General features: G+C 38.8%; 2 protein-coding genes across 4 annotated transcripts in view; both read right to left on the reverse strand.

Annotated features, from left to right (window-relative positions):
* cyth1a (cytohesin 1a) overlaps positions 1-3898 on the reverse strand; it is a 36716-nt gene extending 32818 nt beyond the window's left edge. The window contains exon 1 of one of the 2 annotated variants that reach the window (XM_057345144.1): positions 3775-3898. In XM_057345144.1, the coding sequence (XP_057201127.1) occupies positions 3775-3883 (109 nt within the window). In that variant the 5' untranslated portion in view covers positions 3884-3898. Of the gene's footprint in view, positions 1-923; positions 1140-3774 lie in introns of those variants that run through there. The other variant, XM_057345145.1, reaches the window with a different exon arrangement.
* A 2207-nt stretch (positions 3899-6105) lies between these two features.
* The window catches only part of usp36 (ubiquitin specific peptidase 36), a 32039-nt gene continuing 17242 nt past the window's right edge, over positions 6106-20902 (reverse strand). For both annotated transcript variants that reach the window (XM_057345840.1, XM_057345841.1), the window contains 9 exons: positions 20560-20868; positions 19983-20186; positions 13739-13842; positions 12998-13573; positions 12730-12881; positions 8237-8416; positions 7917-8032; positions 7555-7689; positions 6106-7337 (listed from right to left, as the gene is read on the reverse strand). In XM_057345840.1, the coding sequence (XP_057201823.1) occupies positions 7558-7689; positions 7917-8032; positions 8237-8416; positions 12730-12881; positions 12998-13573; positions 13739-13842; positions 19983-20186; positions 20560-20868 (1773 nt within the window). In that variant the 3' untranslated portion in view covers positions 6106-7337; positions 7555-7557. The remainder of the gene's footprint in view (positions 7338-7554; positions 7690-7916; positions 8033-8236; positions 8417-12729; positions 12882-12997; positions 13574-13738; positions 13843-19982; positions 20187-20559; positions 20869-20902) is intronic.

Here is a 20902-nt window from a genome sequence, read left to right on the forward strand (position 1 = left end):
TTATATTTTTGGGTGAACCACCACTTTAAGTCCTAATTTCCAGTTTCCTGTCCACCGCTGGAATGTTGCATATGAATGCATAAGAGCGAGGCATGCAGAGGCCTGTTTAATCCTGTCTGCTGAGTTAGTAGTGTAGTACAGCTAAAAGCACAGATGGTGAGGGTAAGAAAAGAGGACAGAGGACTCATCACTGAGCACTTTCTGTCTGAGAATTACATCAGCATAAACACAACACATCTAAATCAACCCTACACGGTATTCAACACATGTATGTGAAATGCACATTCCCATGTTTAACGAAACACTGGACAGCGTTTCTTATTATCTCAATTTCATTTGACAGACTGACCGAAAAAAAACATCTTCAATATCCTCTTACTGTATGACTTACTCTCGGAGACATCTCTACATTATAATCAAATACATCACTAATGTGAGCCAGTTTTAAAGTGCGGGTAGACTGAGAAATGTGCTGTTATAAATGTTATTTAAATTACATTAAAAACTAAATGAAAGATAAAACCCCACACAACCCAGCCCAACATAAAATGACATATAAACTGAGAAGCACAATAACACTCATGAATGACAACAAAACGCCTTCATCCCCAGCAAAACCAGTGCAGCCTTCATACTAATACAACACCACACTCATTCTGCTCAACTTTATGGTTATCATGAAGAAATTATGTAACTAATGTGTCCCATATGTCTGTAAACCAGCGGTTAGCCTGTAAATTAAACATTTTATCAGTCAAATTGTGTTTTTTATTAACCTTAAACCTCTGTGGCAAGAAGAATATGCACGGAGGATACAATAACACAACTCTATGATAAGAGTTGTAGTGTATGAATTGAATATAAAACAGTGTACAAAAAACACGAGAGCTCGCGCGTGTTATTGAATAAGTTTCGACACTCACCGACCCCGTCCTCGGATTTCAGCACCATCTCTCTCTCTCTCTCTCTCTCTCTCTAATGCAAATAAACCAACAACACGACGAGATTGACACCGTTTACTCAACGGTATTTACTTTAACGCCAATAAGAAAGGAAACGGCTCTTTTACATATCACTCGTCGAGAGAGCGGAAGGATCTTGCGGTTAAATATTGTTCGACGTGATCAAGGGGCGTATCTTCAACCGTGGCGTCACTGCGTCATGACGCTGCGCACAAGGGCCGTGGCTCAAACCCCAGCGAGTCCACTGCCCGTGTCTGCTGCAGTGCGCGGAATGAACGTCGACGTTAGATTTAGCAATCAACGTTACTGTCAGTTTATAACAATCATATTCGGTCAGTTTATGTTTACATCTCATGGTAATGTATTTTTTGGTTCAATTTAAGACGCAGCAACTTTATTAACAAACACAGTATTTCATACCAGAGCCATAGGTCATTTTTCCATTACTTTATTTAAATGAACACGAAAGGCAACCAGATTTTTTTTGAAAAGTCCAAAACCAATTTGACTTAAAAATGTAGGGCAGTTTTTAAGATGACACATTTTACAGAGACACACAGATGTGAAATACGCCTTTATTAGATTCATTCCTTATAGAATTTCCTTTCAACAAACTGAACAAAATATTTGTATAGATTAGCCTACTCACTTGTTTTTAATTGCATATATTTATTATGAGAGAGTCACATAAACGTCTCTATGAAGTACAGATGTTTTGCCAAAGTATGTCTTTTAAGCAACCTTCATGTTGGAAATGTGAATATGTTGTCTAGGTAGGCAACTCACTAGATTTAGAGCCACAGCCACAGTGTTGAGTTTCAGCATCCACACCCTGTGTGAGAAAGCAACTTGCTGTGTGTGTGTTTCCGGGGGGGGAGGGAACAACCCTCTGTGTGTGTGTTGACAAAAGTTGACAAAACACATGTAGGTTTTATGTAGTGTAACAGATCTGATCTGGCACAGTGTATATGACCATACAACAAACAAACGTCACATTAATGCTCTCACTTAAAGATGGGTGTAGCCTACACTATACTTTACTTTGCTAAAAATAAAGCAGCGAGAAGTTCAATGAACACGTGGTAACCGCACCTGTTGTGTTACCTGCTCAAGTATGTGAGAACAAAAGCCCACATTCAGCTGCTGTTAACAGGATCAGGATTAGTGTGTCGTGCTGGCAGGGCGGTGACACACACTCATGCATGTTAAGACGAGAGAGCATTCGATTTCAACGGAGCCCTTCATCTGGTTTTGTTTCTCCTGTAATGTAATCCTCTTACGCTTTTTATCTTCAGGAAGAGAAACTCTCAGAAAACATTAAAGCGAGAGTTCTCTTGAACAAGTCTCTTGTAACACGTCCTCTGAACAGCACACATGAACGTCAAAGAGGCAAGAGAGAGACAAAAGTCTTCCGGGACAGAAATGTGGGATTCATGTGGCATGTAAAACAGATGCTTGTCTGAGTGGGCTGCAAATCTGAGGTTTACTGTATGTAAATATTACTCAAATGTCAACGTGACGTAAATCACTGTGGCCTTTGTTCCATGAGTTGTGGAAATGAGTGTGTAAACATCACTTTCTGTGTCCATCACAGAGGAAACGAAGGAGCTCTGTCCATGTAAAAGCCTAAAGCGCAGACAGTGACGCAGTAATGTCATGTATGCAGTGAGTTATGGTGTTTGTACAGTTCAATACAGAAGGATTAGGAAATGCAGATGTTAAGGTTTGGTTTGGTGTGGTCTGTCTGCTCTTATGACAGAAACATGGGTGACTGTGTGAACGAATGCCTTTACACAGATCAATCCTCATCTCTTCACTGCTTATATTCAGCACAACAGAACAGAGCCAGAGTAAACCACTGAACACATCTAGCTTAACCTTAATATGATGATATGTCATGACTTCTGGTAGACATAAAGTTTTTAAAAGATTACTTGAAATCATGCCACTATAAATGACTGGGACTATAACCCTCACCTCAAGACATGATTTTACTGATGAAAATGTTTCTTCTTTCATTTAAAAAATGTTTTAATCATGCAAATGGGAACATGCCAAACAAGCATCCCAGTGTTGTAGTGCTTGATATAAGGAAATAATACAAACACTTAAAGTGATCAAATAACAACAACCCACATTAAAAACCCTGTGATATCATAATAATGTCAGTCCTGTAAACAAGCCCGATCTGGTTCTACGGTACTTTATTACACACAAAAAAACGGTACTGTACGTAATAATTACGTTCTTAAGATGTTCTTGAAAATCATTAAGACATTTAACTATTTTTCCCATGATGCTAACTGCAATCCATGATATTACTGCAAATTCTGTTTGACCTATTGATAATATATCTAAAGTTTCTCTAACTCATCTGTAAGACTTGCAACATGAGAGTTGTACAATGTATATAATGGCTATTTATGTGCGTACACATACGTTTATGCATTTGCTTAGTTTTTCCCTTCTCTAGTTCATTTTAAAGTTTATCTTCTTGTTTTTTGTGTGTTCAAATGATACTGTTTTCTTGGTTTTGGTTTTCTTGTACAGCTGCTTTGATGCAATGCAAACGGTTAAAAGGGCTATAAATATAAAATGCCAGCTGCATTAAAAAAAAAGTGTGGCACTTTCCATTGGATGCTTTCCGTACCTGAAGCAGAAAGCATTGGATACTGTTTAGAGATGTTTCTAAGATAAAAGAATGTGGTACGACACACATTTGAGATGTGACAATCACATAACAGATTGCTCTCTAGCAACACACCCATGTTACTTTCACCCAAACATGATAATTCTGTCATAAATTACTCACCCTCAAGTTGTTCCAAATATGTGTAAATTTCTTTGTTCTGATCAACACAAAGAAAGATATTTGGACGAGTGTTAGCAACAGACATGTCTGGGACATCGTTGACTACCATACACGGAAACGTTGCAATGTATTATGTAATATTTACTGGCATTTGATGTAATATTACTACATCAGTCTCGATAGAATTTAGTTGTTGGCAATCTAGTTTTTGATGTCATTAACACAGTTAGCTGTCAAAATTGGTGGGTATCACCCGATTCTGAGGAAATGTAAAGCCGGGTATCATCAACATAACAATGAAAACTGATTTCCTGATAATATCTCCTAAAGGAAGCATTAAGGGCTCAGCATACTACATTCGAAATCGAAAAACGTGTGACCTGAGTTCGAACAAAATCTGGTCCAAACGACAATTCGTTTCACTAGTTCACCGCAGCAAACCAAACGGAACTTTCCGGGAACGTTCGTGTTGGCCGGTAAACACCCTCGAGCCACCATTGGTCCATGGCCATTACGTAATAGGTGGGTGTGTTGTTTGTGTGGCCACGTGCGCAGAGGCTATTTGCATACGTCATGTAAACCCCGCCTCCAGAAACAAGGGGGTGTTGGATTGTTCGAAAACGCTATACCGTCTCTCAACGTTTTCGAGCTTCGTTTTACCCCAAAGCGCAATTCGCCTGGACTATGCTGAGCCCTTTAAAGTGAAAAAAGGATGGGGCCTAAAACTGATCCCTGTGGCATTCTGAATTTAACCCGAGATTTACATGACATCTCATCATTAACATAAACGAAGTGGCATCGATTGGATAAACAGGATTTAAACTAAGCCAATGACTGACCACCTGTGCCAACACAAGTTTCTAGTCTATCTATTAGAATCTATTGTCCCAGTAAGACAAGAACGGTGCCACAATCAGATGCTACGAGAAGATCATTTAAGCAGAGGTAAAATGTTTTCCTGCAGAAATGCACACAATTGACCTGCGATCTTTTTTGGAAATAAAAGAAGTCTCAAATGAACCTATTCTCCCAGACCGCCAATTTAAAGGCTTCTGGGACATGTCCTAGTGCTAGTGATGAATTTATAATATTGAGGAACTGTTCTGTCACAACAGGAAAACCCTTCAATAGTAAATTAGTGGGAATAGGGTCTAATAATACATGATGAAGCTTTCACTGTTTTTATCAGTTTTGAAAGCACTTCCTGTCCAATTGCAGTGAATAACTGAAGCTGTTTGTATGGCGTTCTATTACTAAGGGGCGGTTTCCCGGACAGGGTTGAAGCCTAGTCCCAGACCAATTTAAATGTTAGAGGTGTCTCGATCAAAAAACAACACTGACATATCTTAAAGTATATCAGTGCGATTGCTTTGTCTCAAGAGGCACACAGTAATGTTTTTTTTTTGTAAAGTATGTTTTTTTAAATTTCCTAATTTAACTAAGGCCTAGTCCTGATTTAAAATAATCCCTCTCCAGGTTTGCCCCAAAGCCCAGTTTCACAGACCGGGATTAAACCATGACTAACGTTTAGTTAAATTAGGATATTTAAATTGCTTTTATTAAAATGCCTTAGTAAAAAAAACATTACTGGTGGGCATCTTGAGACAAAAAATGGCACTGACATATTCTAGGCCAAGTTATTTTCAGTTAAGGCAGCTCAAACATTCATTTTAGTCTGGGACTAGCCTTAAACCTCGTTTGTGAAACCGGGCCTAAATGTATCAAAAAATGCTTAATTTGCCAGCTGCACAGGTGCAATATTTTCACTGACAGCCTTAATTTGATTAGAAAAAATTCATGAAATCAATGCTACGGTTGTAATAAAAAATCTAAATCTTGTGTTAGATAGATGTCTAGGATTATGATTTTCTTCCAAGTTAAAATATTTCCTGTAAAGTCCTAGCAGTCTATACGTGTGTGCACTCACTTTCCACACGTTCAGGAAAAACTTGATTACTAAATGTAGTAATGTTACTATTGTGATGTTAATTGTAATATGAAAGTGAGGTGTGTTCTTAACTCGAAGCTTTACATCTTGAACAACACTTACAGACTGACAATAGTATGAATAACAGCAGCACACTGAGGTCATTGTCATGTCTTCATGTGGACAGCATTGATCGTTCACTCGGAAGTGTGCACACTTTATTTCCAACCTGAACAGTAACTTGATGACATCACATGTCCATCAGCCGTTTGACATTGTCAAAAATCCTTTTATATGGATTATAATCCTTCAACTTCAAAGACAAACATGTAGGTTATATTTCCCCAAAGATTAAATTTCAAGGTAATATGATTATAAACGACGTAAAAGAAACAAATGTGAAAAAAGTTCACAAAAGTCACAACTTTATTGCACCAGTATATCTATGTTTATGTATCTGCAATATTGAATGACTTCTCTCTGTCAGGAAAGGCATTAGATACAGAAGCATCAATTCAAACATGATACACTAATGTGTTCTTTAGACTTCTGTCTTTCTGAAAATATCTCAATTCAAAGAGAAATACAGAAACTACAATTCAATAAAACTTTAATACTAGCTTCTGTTTAGCAATGTGCAGTTTAACATATCTTTGTAAGTATCATTTGTGATATCTTCTATTCAGTTTTTCAATTAAACTCAAAGCAAATTTTCTAAAAACAGAGGCATTCATAAAAGGAAGATCTTTTAACAACAAGAACGATGACGGAGGGGCATCACAGAGAGCACAGGATCCACTGTACAAATGTTCTTCAACGCCGCTGTCATCCTAGCAGTTCATTTTAGGAGAAACACTGGAAACCATTTTGCATTAGTACTGTGCACACACACATGAATGCTTGGTGTGGTACTGACAATAAGACCCTCCAAAAGCATCCGTGGGATTTGTGCAAAAGTTGCATAGAGAATAAGAGATGAGACGAGATTCAGCCATCCTGACACAAACACACAGTGCTTCGTGTTAAGGCCTGTGTGTGTTTTTGTGTTTATGTGTACGAAACGAATGACGTCCATTGCGTTGTGGTATGCAGCACTGTGCACAAAAGACCATATGATCTGACTGACAGACTGGGACAATGCAGAGATTTCTTGAATGCAGTAACTGTCGCCACAAGAGCCTCATTTCCCTTCAAAATATGTCAAACTATGATATTCTTATTTGACACATGAAATAAACCCCCACAGAGATGAAGAAGGATGGGTACAGTATGTCGTAAACAAGAATAAAACGAGCACAATACATGTATTCCGATGCAAGTCGTCAGGGGTGACACACAGATGACATTGTATAACAGCATCCCGAGAGAATCATGTGCTGAACAGACATATGGAGTCAAAGGAAGCATGAGGTATCTCTCTTCACATAAGCAGTGTGAATGATATGATGAGTTCAGAATTCTTCTTCTGATGAACATCACAGTCTGCCTCATTCACTACGGTCACAACTCCACAGATGGATTTCAAACCTCAGGAGACCGGCAGCGCAGACGTTTCACAGTACTGATGATTTGGACACGGCTCCCGCAACTTCTCATCCAATCAGCATACAGTCTGATCAGGATCCACATTTTACAGCTGCAAAAACAATCATATAAACTACTGTACTATTACACAATAACGGCATCTTTGTCGACCTACAGATATGTTTACTAAAACACTTTAATAGATTTATATTATATATTTTATGCACACATATTTATATAAAGAGCGTCTTAGATTGGTGAAAATCAGAAGCTCTGTCAAGTCCTCATTAATAAAGTGAATGTTTTGTAAACTCCCTCGCTCGCTCTACCTGTCAGCGGTGATATCCCAGACTGCCCCATCTGCCTCGGCCTGTGACTGACCATTTGGTACGATGCTCCTGGATCTTCTGGAAGACATTTCCATTCCTTCGCTTCTCCTTCTTACATTTTTTTATTTTCTTTACCTGTCCCAGAGAAGGGAAATGCAGTTTGTACAAGCTGTGCAAGTAAGTACACATGATCGTGTTGGAAAGGAAGGTGCACGTCCAAAGAATTGCACAACATTCAAGAGTGTAATATTTGATAGTGGAAATACCCAGATGACATTTGTTTAAACGCGTGCACAATGGACAATGTAGTCGATACAGCAGAAACGGCAGTATGAAAGTGTTAGGCACTGCTGGACACTCACTTTTCCACTGTCAAACTCCTCGTCCCACTCATCGATGACTCTCGTGCTTTTGGCACAGCGCGTGTCCTCTATAGCATCTCTGCTGATAGCCGACTGCTCGCCGTCCCAACTGAGCACTGAGGGTAATGGAAATGATGATTTAAACATACGTCAAGAACTTTTAAAAGTTGTGCTTTATAAAGGCAAAGAGCAGAAAACAGAAAAGGCTGCAATTAAATAATGTAAGACTTTAACTCTGAATGCAGAAACAAAGCATGTATTTTCTTTATGCACTGTGTGCGAAACCAAACACTTCAGTCATCTGTGTCAGTATCTCTCACCTTCAGTCCCGTATGCTTTATCTGAAGATCTCCTCAGGAGCTCTTCAACAACATCACAGCTTCTCTTGCCGTCCCAACCCATAGGGGCGAAGCCTCTTCTGGACATGCCCTCAGCTTCTGGACAGATCTGCTTGCGGTTGTAGCCGTCCTGAAGCTGACTGTCCCAAACAATCACTGCAGCTGATCCACAGAATAGCAGAACAGTTTTTCAGCATTTTTCAGGGCCGATGTCGATATCGATTATTACAGGTCAAGTAGACCGATAACCAATATTTCGAACCGATATATATGTCAGATGTAAAAATGAAATATATGTTCAAAATTAAGAATAACAAGAGCTCTGACAAAAACTTTGCCCAAAACCCATGGTTACTACACATTTACTATAGTAACACCGTGGTAAACAGTAAGGAAATAAACAAACAATAGTTAAATCAACATATTTAACGAAGATCATTGCTGTTTTGTTGTGCCATAGTTTGGGCGGATCGTGTGAAATAGAGCGAAGGATGTGATCACATAACAAGCTGATGCGGGAGAAACTGCACCCGTCTTTACTTTCATGCATAGTATATAATCCGAAAATATACATATTAATTGGATCATTTAAAAGTAGACACTTCAAGCTTTCTTTAGACATATGCTTTACGTTTCTATGATGAGTATTCGCAGAATTTTAAATCTGTTTTAATGACGCGTTTCAGACAGATGCACGCGGAGAGAGACGGCTGAAAGCACGGCCTGTATATTGTCATTGTTTTATAAAAGCAAAACATTCTGTAGATAATGAGTACACACAATAAAAGTAGACCAATCACAGTTTCGAATCATGTATTAGTCCTATTTGTATGACCAAAATTACTGGCGCAGTAATAAAAAACATAAAGGAAGACATAAGACACAAAGGAAAAACACTTATTACACAGATCTGAAGACAACGGACTGTGCTTACGTGTATATGTGCCAAGACCGGCATTATAGCGTGTGTGTCTGAACATTTATGCATAATAAGTTGCGAAAATATCTTGACACTTGTTGCGAGCAGTTTGAGTGGTGGCTGTGTCCCGTGTGCGCGTACTTTGCCTGAATGCACTGACTGAAGATCGTCTTTTGAGAGCACATGAGTACATGATGCTTTAAAATGGTTTGTACAGGTGCTGGTCATATAATTAGAATATCATCAAAAAGTTGATTTATTTCACTAATTCCATTCAAAAAGTGAAACTTGTATATTATATTCATTCATTACACACAGACTGATATATTTCAAATGTTTATTTCTTTTAATTTGATGATTATAACTGACAACTAATGAAAATCCCAAATTCAGTATCTCAGAAAATTAGAATATTACTTAAGACCAATACAAAGAAAGGATTTTTAGAAATCTTGGCCAACTGAAAAGTATGAACATGAAAAGTATGAGCATGTACAGCACTCAATACTTAGATGGGACTCCTTTTGCCTGAATTACTGCAGCAATGCGGCGTGGCATGGAGTCGATCAGTCTGTGGCACTGCTCAGGTGTTATGAGAGCCCAGGTTGCTCTGATAGTGGCCTTCAGCTCTTCTGCATTGTTGGGTCTGGCATATCGCATCTTCCTCTTCACAATACCCCATAGATTTTCTATGGGGTTAAGGTCAGGCGAGTTTGCTGGCCAAGTAAGAACAGGGATACCGGTCCTTAAACCAGGTACTGGTAGCTTTGGCACTGTGTGCAGGTGCCAAGTCCTGTTGGAAAATGAAATCTGCATCTCCATAAAGTTGGTCAGCAGCAGGAAGCATCAGAAGCGTCTCGCATGGGCTAAAGACAAAAAGGACTGGACTGCTGCTAAGTGGTCCAAAGTTATGTTCTCTGATGAAAGTAAATTTTGCATTTCCTTTGGAAATCAGGGTCCCAGAGTCTGGAGGAAGAGAGGAGAGGCACAGAATCCACGTTGCTTGAGGTCCAGTGTAAAGTTTCCACAGTCAGTGATGGTTTGGGGTGCCATGTCATCTGCTGGTATTGGTCCACTGTGTTTTCTGAGGTCCAAGGTCAACACAGCCGTATACCAGGAAGTTTTAGAGCACTTCATGCTTCCTGCTGCTGACCAACTTTATGGAGATTTCATTTTCCAACAGGACTTGGCACCTGCACACAGTGCCAAAGCTACCAGTACCTGGTTTAAGGACCATGGTATCCCTGTTCTTAATTGGCCACCAAATGAATCAACTTTTTGATGATATTCTAATTATATGACCAGCACCTGTATTTGTGATTGGCATGACTTAAAATAATGTGCAAATGCCTATTCCGTCAACTGATGAGCGATCACTGAAGCAGCTCGAACTAGTTGCTTCCAGTCCATGCTTCCAGTCCAATCCTTCCAGTGCCTTCAGCCTCCCGCGTTGATTGGCCGGACTTGTGACTCCCAACAAATCAGATGGGCGGTGGGCGGGCATTAGTCTAGGCAACAGACTAGAGTGCTGTGTTCCGACGGCTCTCAATAAATCCTTGGCTGCATCAGAGCCAAATAGCGCATTTCAAAATTAAATTACTTTATCAGCAAATCGGCTTTTAAAATGACCGATGCCGATAATGGAAAAAATGCTTAATATCGACGTCGATAATTGGCCAGTTCGATAATCGGTCGACCCCTAGTCACAACGTTACCAAGCTTTGTCTGACATCATAGCTTGTTGGATGCTGAGTCACACACAGCAACTAACACGTCATAAGCCTATAATAGTAGGGCTGCACGATTAATCGTTTGTAAATCGAAATTGCGATTTGAAAGGATGCGATTTTCAAATCGCAAGGCATGCGATTATTTCAATTAAGCCCATCAAATACAAATATAGTAATAACACACATACACGTAGTCGTTAAAAGTTTGGTCCTGCGCATTTTATGCTTGACGCAGAGTTTAACCAGTAGGGGGCATTTTAACACTGAGCGTGCTGATATGCAACGAAAGTCATTTGGAACAGATGAGCGCCATCAACTTCACAACAAAGTGTGTCTGCAGAAGAGCCTGTAGACGACTTGGTACCTAAAAACAAAAGCACCGCATACGTCTGGAATCATTTTGGATTTCGACGTTCCAATATACTTCAGAGGCAAGTACTGTGTAAAACATGCCGAACGTCTGTGTCGACCTCGTGAGGCAACACGACCAACGTTCTACACCTGCAAAAGTACCACAGACAACTGTATGATGAATGCATAGGCACAAAGTCCAATGATGAACAAACGTTGTTGCAACCACCGCAATCAAAGCAAACTTCAATTACTCAAGCGTTAGAAAGTGGTACATCTTATGACAAGTCTTCACGAAGGTACTGCGAAATATCTGACGCTATAACAAGATACCTGGCTAAAGATATGGTACCAATTAATGCTGTCACAAAAGAAGGATTCAGGAATCTAATCCTAACGCTCGATAAAAGATATCGCATTTCCTCTCGTGTGTTCTTTACTCAATCCATATAAAAACTATGATACGACTCGGAAGAAGGTTGAAGCTGAGCTGAAAGAGGTGGAATATTACGCAACGACAACTGACATGTGGTCCAGTAGGACCACTGAACCATATCAAAGTCTCACTGTGCATTTCATAAGTGAGGATTTTGAATTAAAGAGTAGTTGTTTACAAACGTTGTACTTCCCCATTGATCATACGGGAGAGTATTCAGTGTTTTACTGAATTGTTTACTCTTAAAGGTAATCTTTTATTTTTATTTGTTTATTTAACTTAATTAAAAATACTGTAGTTATTTTCCTAATTTGTCAATATGTCTGCATTATGACAACATTTTTCTAAATTGAAACAGTGTTAAGGTGTTTTAAATAAACAGTGGCACAGTGTTAGAGTAGTTTGTGACTATTCTTGGTCTTTCTTTGATGCTGTTAAAACCTCCACAACAAATATGTAGCTCTTTTTTTATAATAATAGTAAATCACATTTTAAATCGCAAATCGCAATTTTGTTGAGAAAAACTGCAATTAGATTTTTTCTGCAAATCATGCAGCCCTATATAAATAGTGATTCATGCATTGATTTATTTGTGCCGATCAGCCACAATATGAACCTTAATGGCACAAATTTCCATGTCACACACGGACACGCACAAACCAGTGGCAATTTAGCGACTTTAGCACTGTTTCAGACCACTTCATCCATAAAAGGTGCACAGCTTTCATTCAGTTGGAAAAGGTGGTCAAGTACTGTCACGTGAGATCTTGCTTTCTCAGCGTTTGTTTCGTGCAGTGTGCGCGGCAGCCGACTCGAGTACAAAACAGCGTTTCCAAGCATCTGTCACAAGTACAATTTTGGCCCTTAACTGTTGAAAAATGACATCCATGATCCTGAAGTATATTCAAATCTAGTACTTTCTTTCTTTGACTTATTACTTGTAGTATTTTTCCCTCATATTTTAGTTGAGTAAACCTAATAAACGTGATGGTAAAGTCAAATTTTCAGATGAAATGTGCTTGAGTATTATTACCGTTACCTGTGCTGAGTTCAGCAGCATTCTGTGTGTTCTGATGAGACGTCACGTCATCCAACTCAATCCTTTTCATCTCCTCTGCCTTCTGATGTCTCTTTGTTTGGTTCATATCTGCAGTGTTTGTGTGTGCACCAGAATCATCTTCTGTCACGTCACTGACAAGAGGAAAAAGATCAGAACACTGACAAACTAAAGAACGAGTGTTGAGATGGATCCCTGGCACAGATACAGCTGTATTAAAGCCGATGTGGTTTTTAATGTGTTAACTGACCATTTGGAAAGTGCAGCTCCATTTCTGAACTCCACAAGCTTGTGTTTCATCTTCTTTTTCTTCTTGAGGACGGGGTCGATGACGGGCGCTACGGCCGGCGACGCTGACTGATGTTTGTTGTGATAACCCTCAGTGCTTTCCTTCACCGCTGAACCGAGACTCCAGGATTGTCCAAGAAACCAATCCTCATCCTGATGACACTTGACACGGTCTGCCTCGAGACGGTTTACCGTTTCCTCTCTCTTACTCTTCTTCTTCTTCTTCTTTCTTTTTTCAACACTTGACTTTGGTTCTTCTGTGGCAGAGGCTTCAGGGGCGTCTTGCTCCACCTCCGAATGACGTCGCTTTAATTTATTTTTCTTCTCGTTATGCGTGGGTCCCCGCGCGAAACCCGTGGCTGATGCAGAAAGGTTCTGGCCTTGGATTGGTCCGTGTGTACTGGCCAGTCGAGGCTGAAAGCCATTGGTCTGTGGTGAGGGAGCATGAGCAGGTGACGGGGGCCATTTAATGAGACTTGATTCTTTGGAGAGATGAGGTGAAGATAGAGACGGCAGGTGGAGCGAATCAGCTGAGACTCTAAAGACAAATCAAACACAAGAAAGTAATGTTGAGTAACCTCTGACATCATTGCATGAAATTTCAAGCATGCAAACCTACTAGCGTATATTAACCGTCGACACCAATTCAGATTTGCTCTGTTTTTCCTGATTTTGCAGTGATATTCGACCTGGTGTGATGTACCTGTGATGTAGGTGGGGCGGGGCCGGGCTGAAGTCACTGGACGAATGAAGAGATGAGGTGGGCGGAGCCTCAGTTGTGCAGCTCGGGCTCTGCTGCTGATTGGCCTGCAGTTATTGACATAAATAAAAACTTTGTGGTCTAAAAAAATATAAAATAAAATGAAATAAAAAACAGCCATGAAATGTGACAAAAAGAGCCAACAGGAAGAAAATCATCAAGACCAAACAAAATAAATAAAAGTAGAAAGGGTGAAGGAAAAAAGAAAGTGTAGCAGAGAAGAAATAGAAATAGTTAGAAACGAAACAAAACGAAAAATTAAAAAAAGACAGCAAACCTAAAGCAGACACGAGCTGAGAAATATTTTAAAGATACAGTTACAAGAATTATTCTCACAATCCAAAGAAATTCAGTAGCATACAGTAATGACTGAAATGTTAAGGCCACTATGGATCCGTCGATTGAAATCTTGTGCATTCCCTTTTAAGTTTTCTCAATATATTCTACAAAACACTACAACGAAAGAACCAATAGTGTATAAATCTAATTAAGGTGTTGGATTATGGGATACGGCCCTTCCTCAGAAACTGGATTATATTTCAGGAGCTGACACATATGTTGCTTGTGTTTAGAGGAGTCTTTCAAAACAAATACACACCTCTACCTCACATCACATCACATCACATCACATCACACAGAGAGGACGGGTGAACTGCTCGCACATTTCACTTTATGAAATCAAGTTCTTAATGTTGTTCTTAATAAGTTATATAAAGCATCAAATGTATTTGATCGAACAGAAAAGTTGAAAATTGTAATACAAGCCTTTTATCCTTTTCAATTAACTTTTCAGCCCATAATTAAAGGTGCAGTTTTTAAAATCCACCGCTAGAAGGTGCACATTCAAAAATGTCGCGTTTGATGAAGTGATTTTATTTCATTATAATGAATTAGACTTGAATTACTATTTAGTCAGATGATCTAAAAACGATTACTGCTTGTTCAGTAAATAGTGTATACGACACTCATGCTAAATTAAGAAAAAGACTAACCTTGTTGATCGATATAATAATCATACGTTTTCTGTCAGTAAAACACATGCAAGATCAGTTTCTCTGTCTAGTAAAAATGTCTTTGTTGACAGAACAAGCTGCAAACAGTAAAGAACAACTGTGCTCCATAACGACTGCGCAAAACAAGACAGTTGCTTGATAGATGCTACAAACTACACTGTAAAAAATGATTTTATGGCTTTGTAAATAAAACAGAAAAATGTATGTATTTTTTGCAAAGAATAATTTTGTTGAAGTAAAAACTTTAGATAATTTAGTAAAATCTGCATATGTACTTCATTTAGACTTGTAAATATTAGACACTCAAGTAAAATTTACTTGTGATTATTTGGCAAATGTACAAGAATTAATAAAGTACGCGTGGCAATTAAAAAAATCAAGTAGAATTTACGCCGAATTCCAGCAATCTGCGCATGCGCGAAAAAGTAGCTAACACGCCATCATCACGAAGAGCTTCTCCATTTTCTTCTACAGGTAAGTAGTTGAAAAGGCATTCTATTTTGGCATATTCGATTTAATGTATTTGGTAATGGTGATAACATTGAACAACTGAGTTGTCATCGCTTAATTATGTATATTTTCTGCACATTTGGAAAGTTTAGAGTCGTCGACAATCTTTAGTCTAAGCCAACGTTATACGACATCTTACAATCTCTAGTTTTACATAAAGACACATTAAAGCAATGAATTTGTTACTTTACCTGTGATATACGTTTTTTGATAGGTTTTGTTTTGTGTGACTGTGTAGTGGTTCGTAAAATGTATATACTACATCTTAATACCTCAAGTTACATAAATACGTCTAAAACCCTTAAATATGTGACTTGACCCATGATATACGTTTTTGTTCGATACAGTAGATGTTGTTTTGTATGCAGTGATTCTTAAATGAAGAAACGTAACGATTGTTTCAACAGTCATAAGACCACATCTACAGCAGATGCAAGTGATGCGATGCTTAATGGGGTTTATATTCTCTTTTAGCGTCTGGTGTTAATAATAATACGTCAGATCTGAACTTTTTAGTGATTGCTGTTTTGTTTTATTGCGTTTGTATGTCATTCTGGTTGCGTCAAATAACGTAAAACAGACAGACTCTTATGTTTAACCTTATTTGTTTCAGGGGTGCGAATTCAAAAAATGATTTTTGGTTTGTAAATGGAATTTGAGTTTACTAATTACTTCTTTTTATGTTTTCTTTATTGCAGAATACAGTATATTTCTCATTTGGATCCTGTTCGTTGTGTCCGTCACTTGGAAGGGAAGCAGAAAAGGGACCAAACATTAATTGTTGTCTTCAGTTCACATTGCATAGACAAAAGTGTAAATGGTTTCAATAAGTGAGCAAAAGTTTTAAGTGTCATTGCACACAGATGTTTACTGCTTGAGCTGTTTAAATATTTACAAGCATTGATTAGCATTATTATTCATCTTAAAGTTGTCTTAAAGATCATAAGTTTCTTTAAGGGCGTGTTATTCCTTAAAATTAAGCTCTTAATAAAAAACTCTTGATCGCACATTTGTTGTCACAGTACTATTCTGTCATATTGTAATAGTAACTTGTTTTATTTAACTAAAAAGAATTAATAACTAAATAAAACAAGTAAAATTTAATTAAAAGAGAAATAGAGTTTACTTAATTATATCAATTATTTACATCAGATCAGTAAGTAAAAACTACACAACAAAATTTAACTGGCCAATTTATATATGTGCTTATTTACTTGTTAATTTTACTGAACTTCCTTAAGCAAGTTTTACTTAGTTAAACAGGTATGAAATTTACTTAATAAACCTGAGTGCAAAAACTTGCAAAAGAAAAATTGAGTAAAATTTACTTGTAATCACATTTGTCCACGAGACTGTGTTGGTTTCTACGGCAATAAAAGAGGAAACCGAGGGTAACGCCAGAGACCGTGTTATTAGGGAGATGCAAGGTCTGGAGAAAGCGACGGCTTACACGAATCACGTGAAGCACCTCAGCCAATCACATGACAGCCTCTGGTCTGCTTTCCTGCATTCCGCTGAAGGTTGCAGGCTTTCCATCTAGTGTCTTTGGTAACTCAGATATGACGCCATTGACAGGCGACTGCCAGACACGGTCCCGTGTCACTGGTTAAAATGACAATTTTCTCACAATTTACAAATAGTTGGAAACATTTGAGATATTGTAAGTACTCAAATGAACAAAATATATAACACTGGCCTAGTGGTTTTTGGATATTTTGCTGCAAAAAAATGACAAACTGCATCTTTAACCAGTCTTACTAAATGAGCAAAGCTCATTCACACTCTACGTTCTCTTGTGCTTCAACTGAGCTTGAATAATTCACTGATCTCTTACATTCTGTTTAAACAAATCGGTTCAAAGTAGTGTTGTCAAAAGTACCGGTACTTCCGGTCCAAGTCGGTACCTAAAAATAAAAAAGTTGTCGGTACCTCATTTTCATAAGACCCGGTACCACCGACGTACCGGGTCAACCGGGTACTGATGCTCTGTCTGACAGGTTGTATGGAGGAATTTCATGATATGTCTTTATGTTTTTGATCATTATTCACTATGTATTGCTCTTCGTTTTAAACACATTTGTATGAGATTCTGAAAAGCTGTGTTTTTGATGTCTGGCAGTGTTTATGAAATCTGGGGACTTTTTCCGGCCCCAACCCTACAGTATGACCAAATCTGGGCATGTTCCGCCCCGTTACTATGACTATAATCTACATTGAGCAAGGCCACAGTTTTACCACAGGAGGTGAAGAAGGGGAAACAGGTCATGATGACCATGACATAATTGTGGTGGGCGAGGATATATAAAAATATATTTTAAAAATTAGGTAATAGCCAGCCTACCACGAATAAATACACACCTTGTTGCCTGGGATATATTGGTGGCAGAAAATAACAATTGGTTAATAAAAATAAGAGATAACGGGAATCTACCTGATTGGTTTTAGAAAGGACCACCTTTCAGACATTTTACTATAACTGTAGACTGAAAACACTTGGTTTTTAGATGACTTGGAACATCTCACTTTGTTTGACTCGAGCAAATAAAGTTAACCCCTTGACACCCGGACCTTCTTTGTCTGAGAGATTTTTTGAACTACAAGACTGATATTTTTCCACAACAGTTGTCAGTCGGAAACTTTTCATAGACGCAACAAGACGTGATGAGCAGATAAGCGCGGCTCCGATCCACAAGAGATGCGCACAGAAATACTTCAGATTAAAGTCATATCACGAAGAAAACGAACAGAGTTTTGTTGTGAAAGGAGGAAACATCTGGATTTAAGTTAACAAGTTCAAGCGGTAAGTTTCAAATTCTGTTTGCGTTTGCATTATGAATGTTGTATCATATGTTAAATTAAAGGTTACGTTAAAATAAACGTCCCTGTTTTCGTGTTAATTTGTTAGCGCCAATGCTAATCCAGTCAAGTGTCCTTATTAACCATTTAATGCTTTTATAACTGTAATGGGGTAAAATAAATGGGAGGACAGGATGGGGTTTACAGTACCTATTTTATATAGGCCTATCTGCAATCTATGTGCTAGAAAACTAGCATACTAACTGTATGACTAGCAATGTGTATGTCTTGGATAGATAACTCTATTAGGTTTAAAAAGCCACATTTAAACTAAAGAAAAATATATCTGTTGCATTTATTATTTTAATATACAGTTACCTTAATGTAAGTAATCTTGTGTAAATGCAGTATAAAAACTGAGGTTTGTTTTAATATTGCATATGCATGTTTGTTCAGTCAGTTGACTTACTGAAGTTTATTCTATTTGTCTTATACAGCAGCAGACTGAGGAGGATGTTCATCAGCATGAAAGACCCCAGTGAGCACACAACCGTTTCGGGAACAATTAACTTGTATACTTCATGTATACAAAATGGCATTGCTTTCTATACATTTATATTAATAATGAGCTTTATTAATAAAATTGTGTTTCAATTAGCATGTACTGGTGTTTTGCTTTGGTACCGAAATAGGTACCGAGAACCGTGGAATTTTACTGGTATTGGTACCGACTACTGAAATTTTGGTACCGTGACAACACTAGTTCAAAGGAGTCATTTGTTTGCGAGTCGTTCTGATCGCAATGTGCGTTCATAATGGCGAACTTGCTGTGTACAGAATAACGCCTATTCAACAAGCCAACTTCTCAGCTAAAAACATTACAATGATGTACATGACGTTAATGTAGGAAACCTTTTCAAGAAAGTGAAAGTAAAACACCTAAACAGCCGTGAAATGCAGCTAATACTGCTCCTAATATAGCTCTTTTAACTGCAGCTGTGCTGGAAATGAAATGGCGCCTCCATTGTGGCGTAATGGTGCAACTGCAGTTAAAATTGACAGTCTGTTTAATGCATGTAGTGTTTATTGTGAAGACACTCTACATAATTTTGACGAGAGTCTGAGGCAGCTGCTTTCAAGTTCTTTATGCAGGAAAAACCCTGCATTAGCTTTCTGTATCTTTATGTCTTGTAACAGTTTCAAACACCGTTCTGTCAACACACTTGCATGGCTGGTAGTTCCTTTATTTCTGGGTTAGACACCGCTCTGGGGAAGGAGCTAATTTGGTTCCTCCAAAAGGTGTTCTTGAAAGGGTGTGGTGTGAACGCCCTTAATAATAATATCAGGTTTATGAGTGTCTATTTACCACTGGTGTATATAGAGCGTCTCAGTGATGATTGAGGGACTGAAGTGGACACACACAGGGTATCTTCAGGTTTCTGAGAGTTAGATTTAAGGCTTTTTAAGACCTTTTTAATACCGTGCAGAATGAAATTTAAGACCAATTTCATAGCAACAAATTTGCACTTCCCCATGGCAAAGCTCAAACTTTTCTCCATGTGGTAGTGTCCAGTCCACTCACCTACCCCCCGCGAACGTGTTATTTGTTAGTTGGTTCCGCCTATTTTGTTCTGCGTGACAAATCAGATATACATGATTTTAAAATGAAAATAAAATCTTCTTTACGGTAACGGTTCGACTGCATTTCTAAGACCTTGGAAACGCGGATTTAAGACCTTATTTTGACATTATGGAATTTAAGACTTTTTAAGACATTTTAAGGATCCGCGGACACCCTGCACACACACACACACAGAACGACACTCCTGAAAGACACAAGCAGATGAAACGCATGCATGTGAACTGACCTTTCTGGCAGACAGGGCGAGACGTTTGGCGGGAGGAGGAGACATGGTGCTGACGGTCTCTGATGTTACATTCATGAGGGCCTGTGGTTTGAGTTTCACCACCTTCTGCTCTTCTGACATCACACGCTCTATGCTTTTAGCTGGAGACGCTGGACTGTACACACCGGATACATTAGCGGGAGCGCTTCTCGTGCCAATCGACTCCTGACACGACACACACATTTAAAGATCACGAGTCAGAAAAATAAGACTTCAGACAAGAGGTGCTTCTAGATTTCACTTTCTGGTAGACCAGTAGTGCTTAACTGCAGGTCAAACCCCCCTCCATAGGGGTCTCTAAACGTTTACGAAGATTCAGCAAGGTCCCTTTGGTTTAAGTGTTAATACTGGATATTTACATGAACAGATCAGACTTTACTGCTGTTATTTGTTCACCAGCTTCAGAAAAGAATAAATCGATCCTGCAGGAGAAAAGCAGGTTGGAAATAGCTGTGTTAGAGCATGATGAGTGCAAATCTCCCAAGCATTCAATTTAGTTTGGTTTTCTAAAATGTCTAGACAGCTGAATGAGTCTTACTTTAGATTCAGAGGTGTCCGCTGAAGAGGTGTCAGACAGGGATTTGAGTGAGGTAGATGACGTCAGGCTGTCAGGTTTTGGGAGGCCGTTGGTTGAAGTAGAGAGACTGGCACGAGGCTGACACTGAGGTACAGGTTTCTTCACTTTCTTTACGGGCTCCTGGATCAGTGTGGGTCCACCGGACGGTTTGCTCAGGGCCATACCATTGGACATCTTGGGCGAATGGACCCCTAAACCATTCCTGACTACAGGAACTCCAAGACCCCCATCAACAGACTGAATTTTCCTCAGCTGAGCCGGATCAAGTTTCTGTACGAAAGAAACGTGACACAAAAAGTCTTGA

The sequence above is a fragment of the Triplophysa rosa genome, linkage group LG11 (assembly GCF_024868665.1).
Source record: "Triplophysa rosa linkage group LG11, Trosa_1v2, whole genome shotgun sequence".
NCBI classification, from domain to species: domain Eukaryota; kingdom Metazoa; phylum Chordata; class Actinopteri; order Cypriniformes; family Nemacheilidae; genus Triplophysa; species Triplophysa rosa.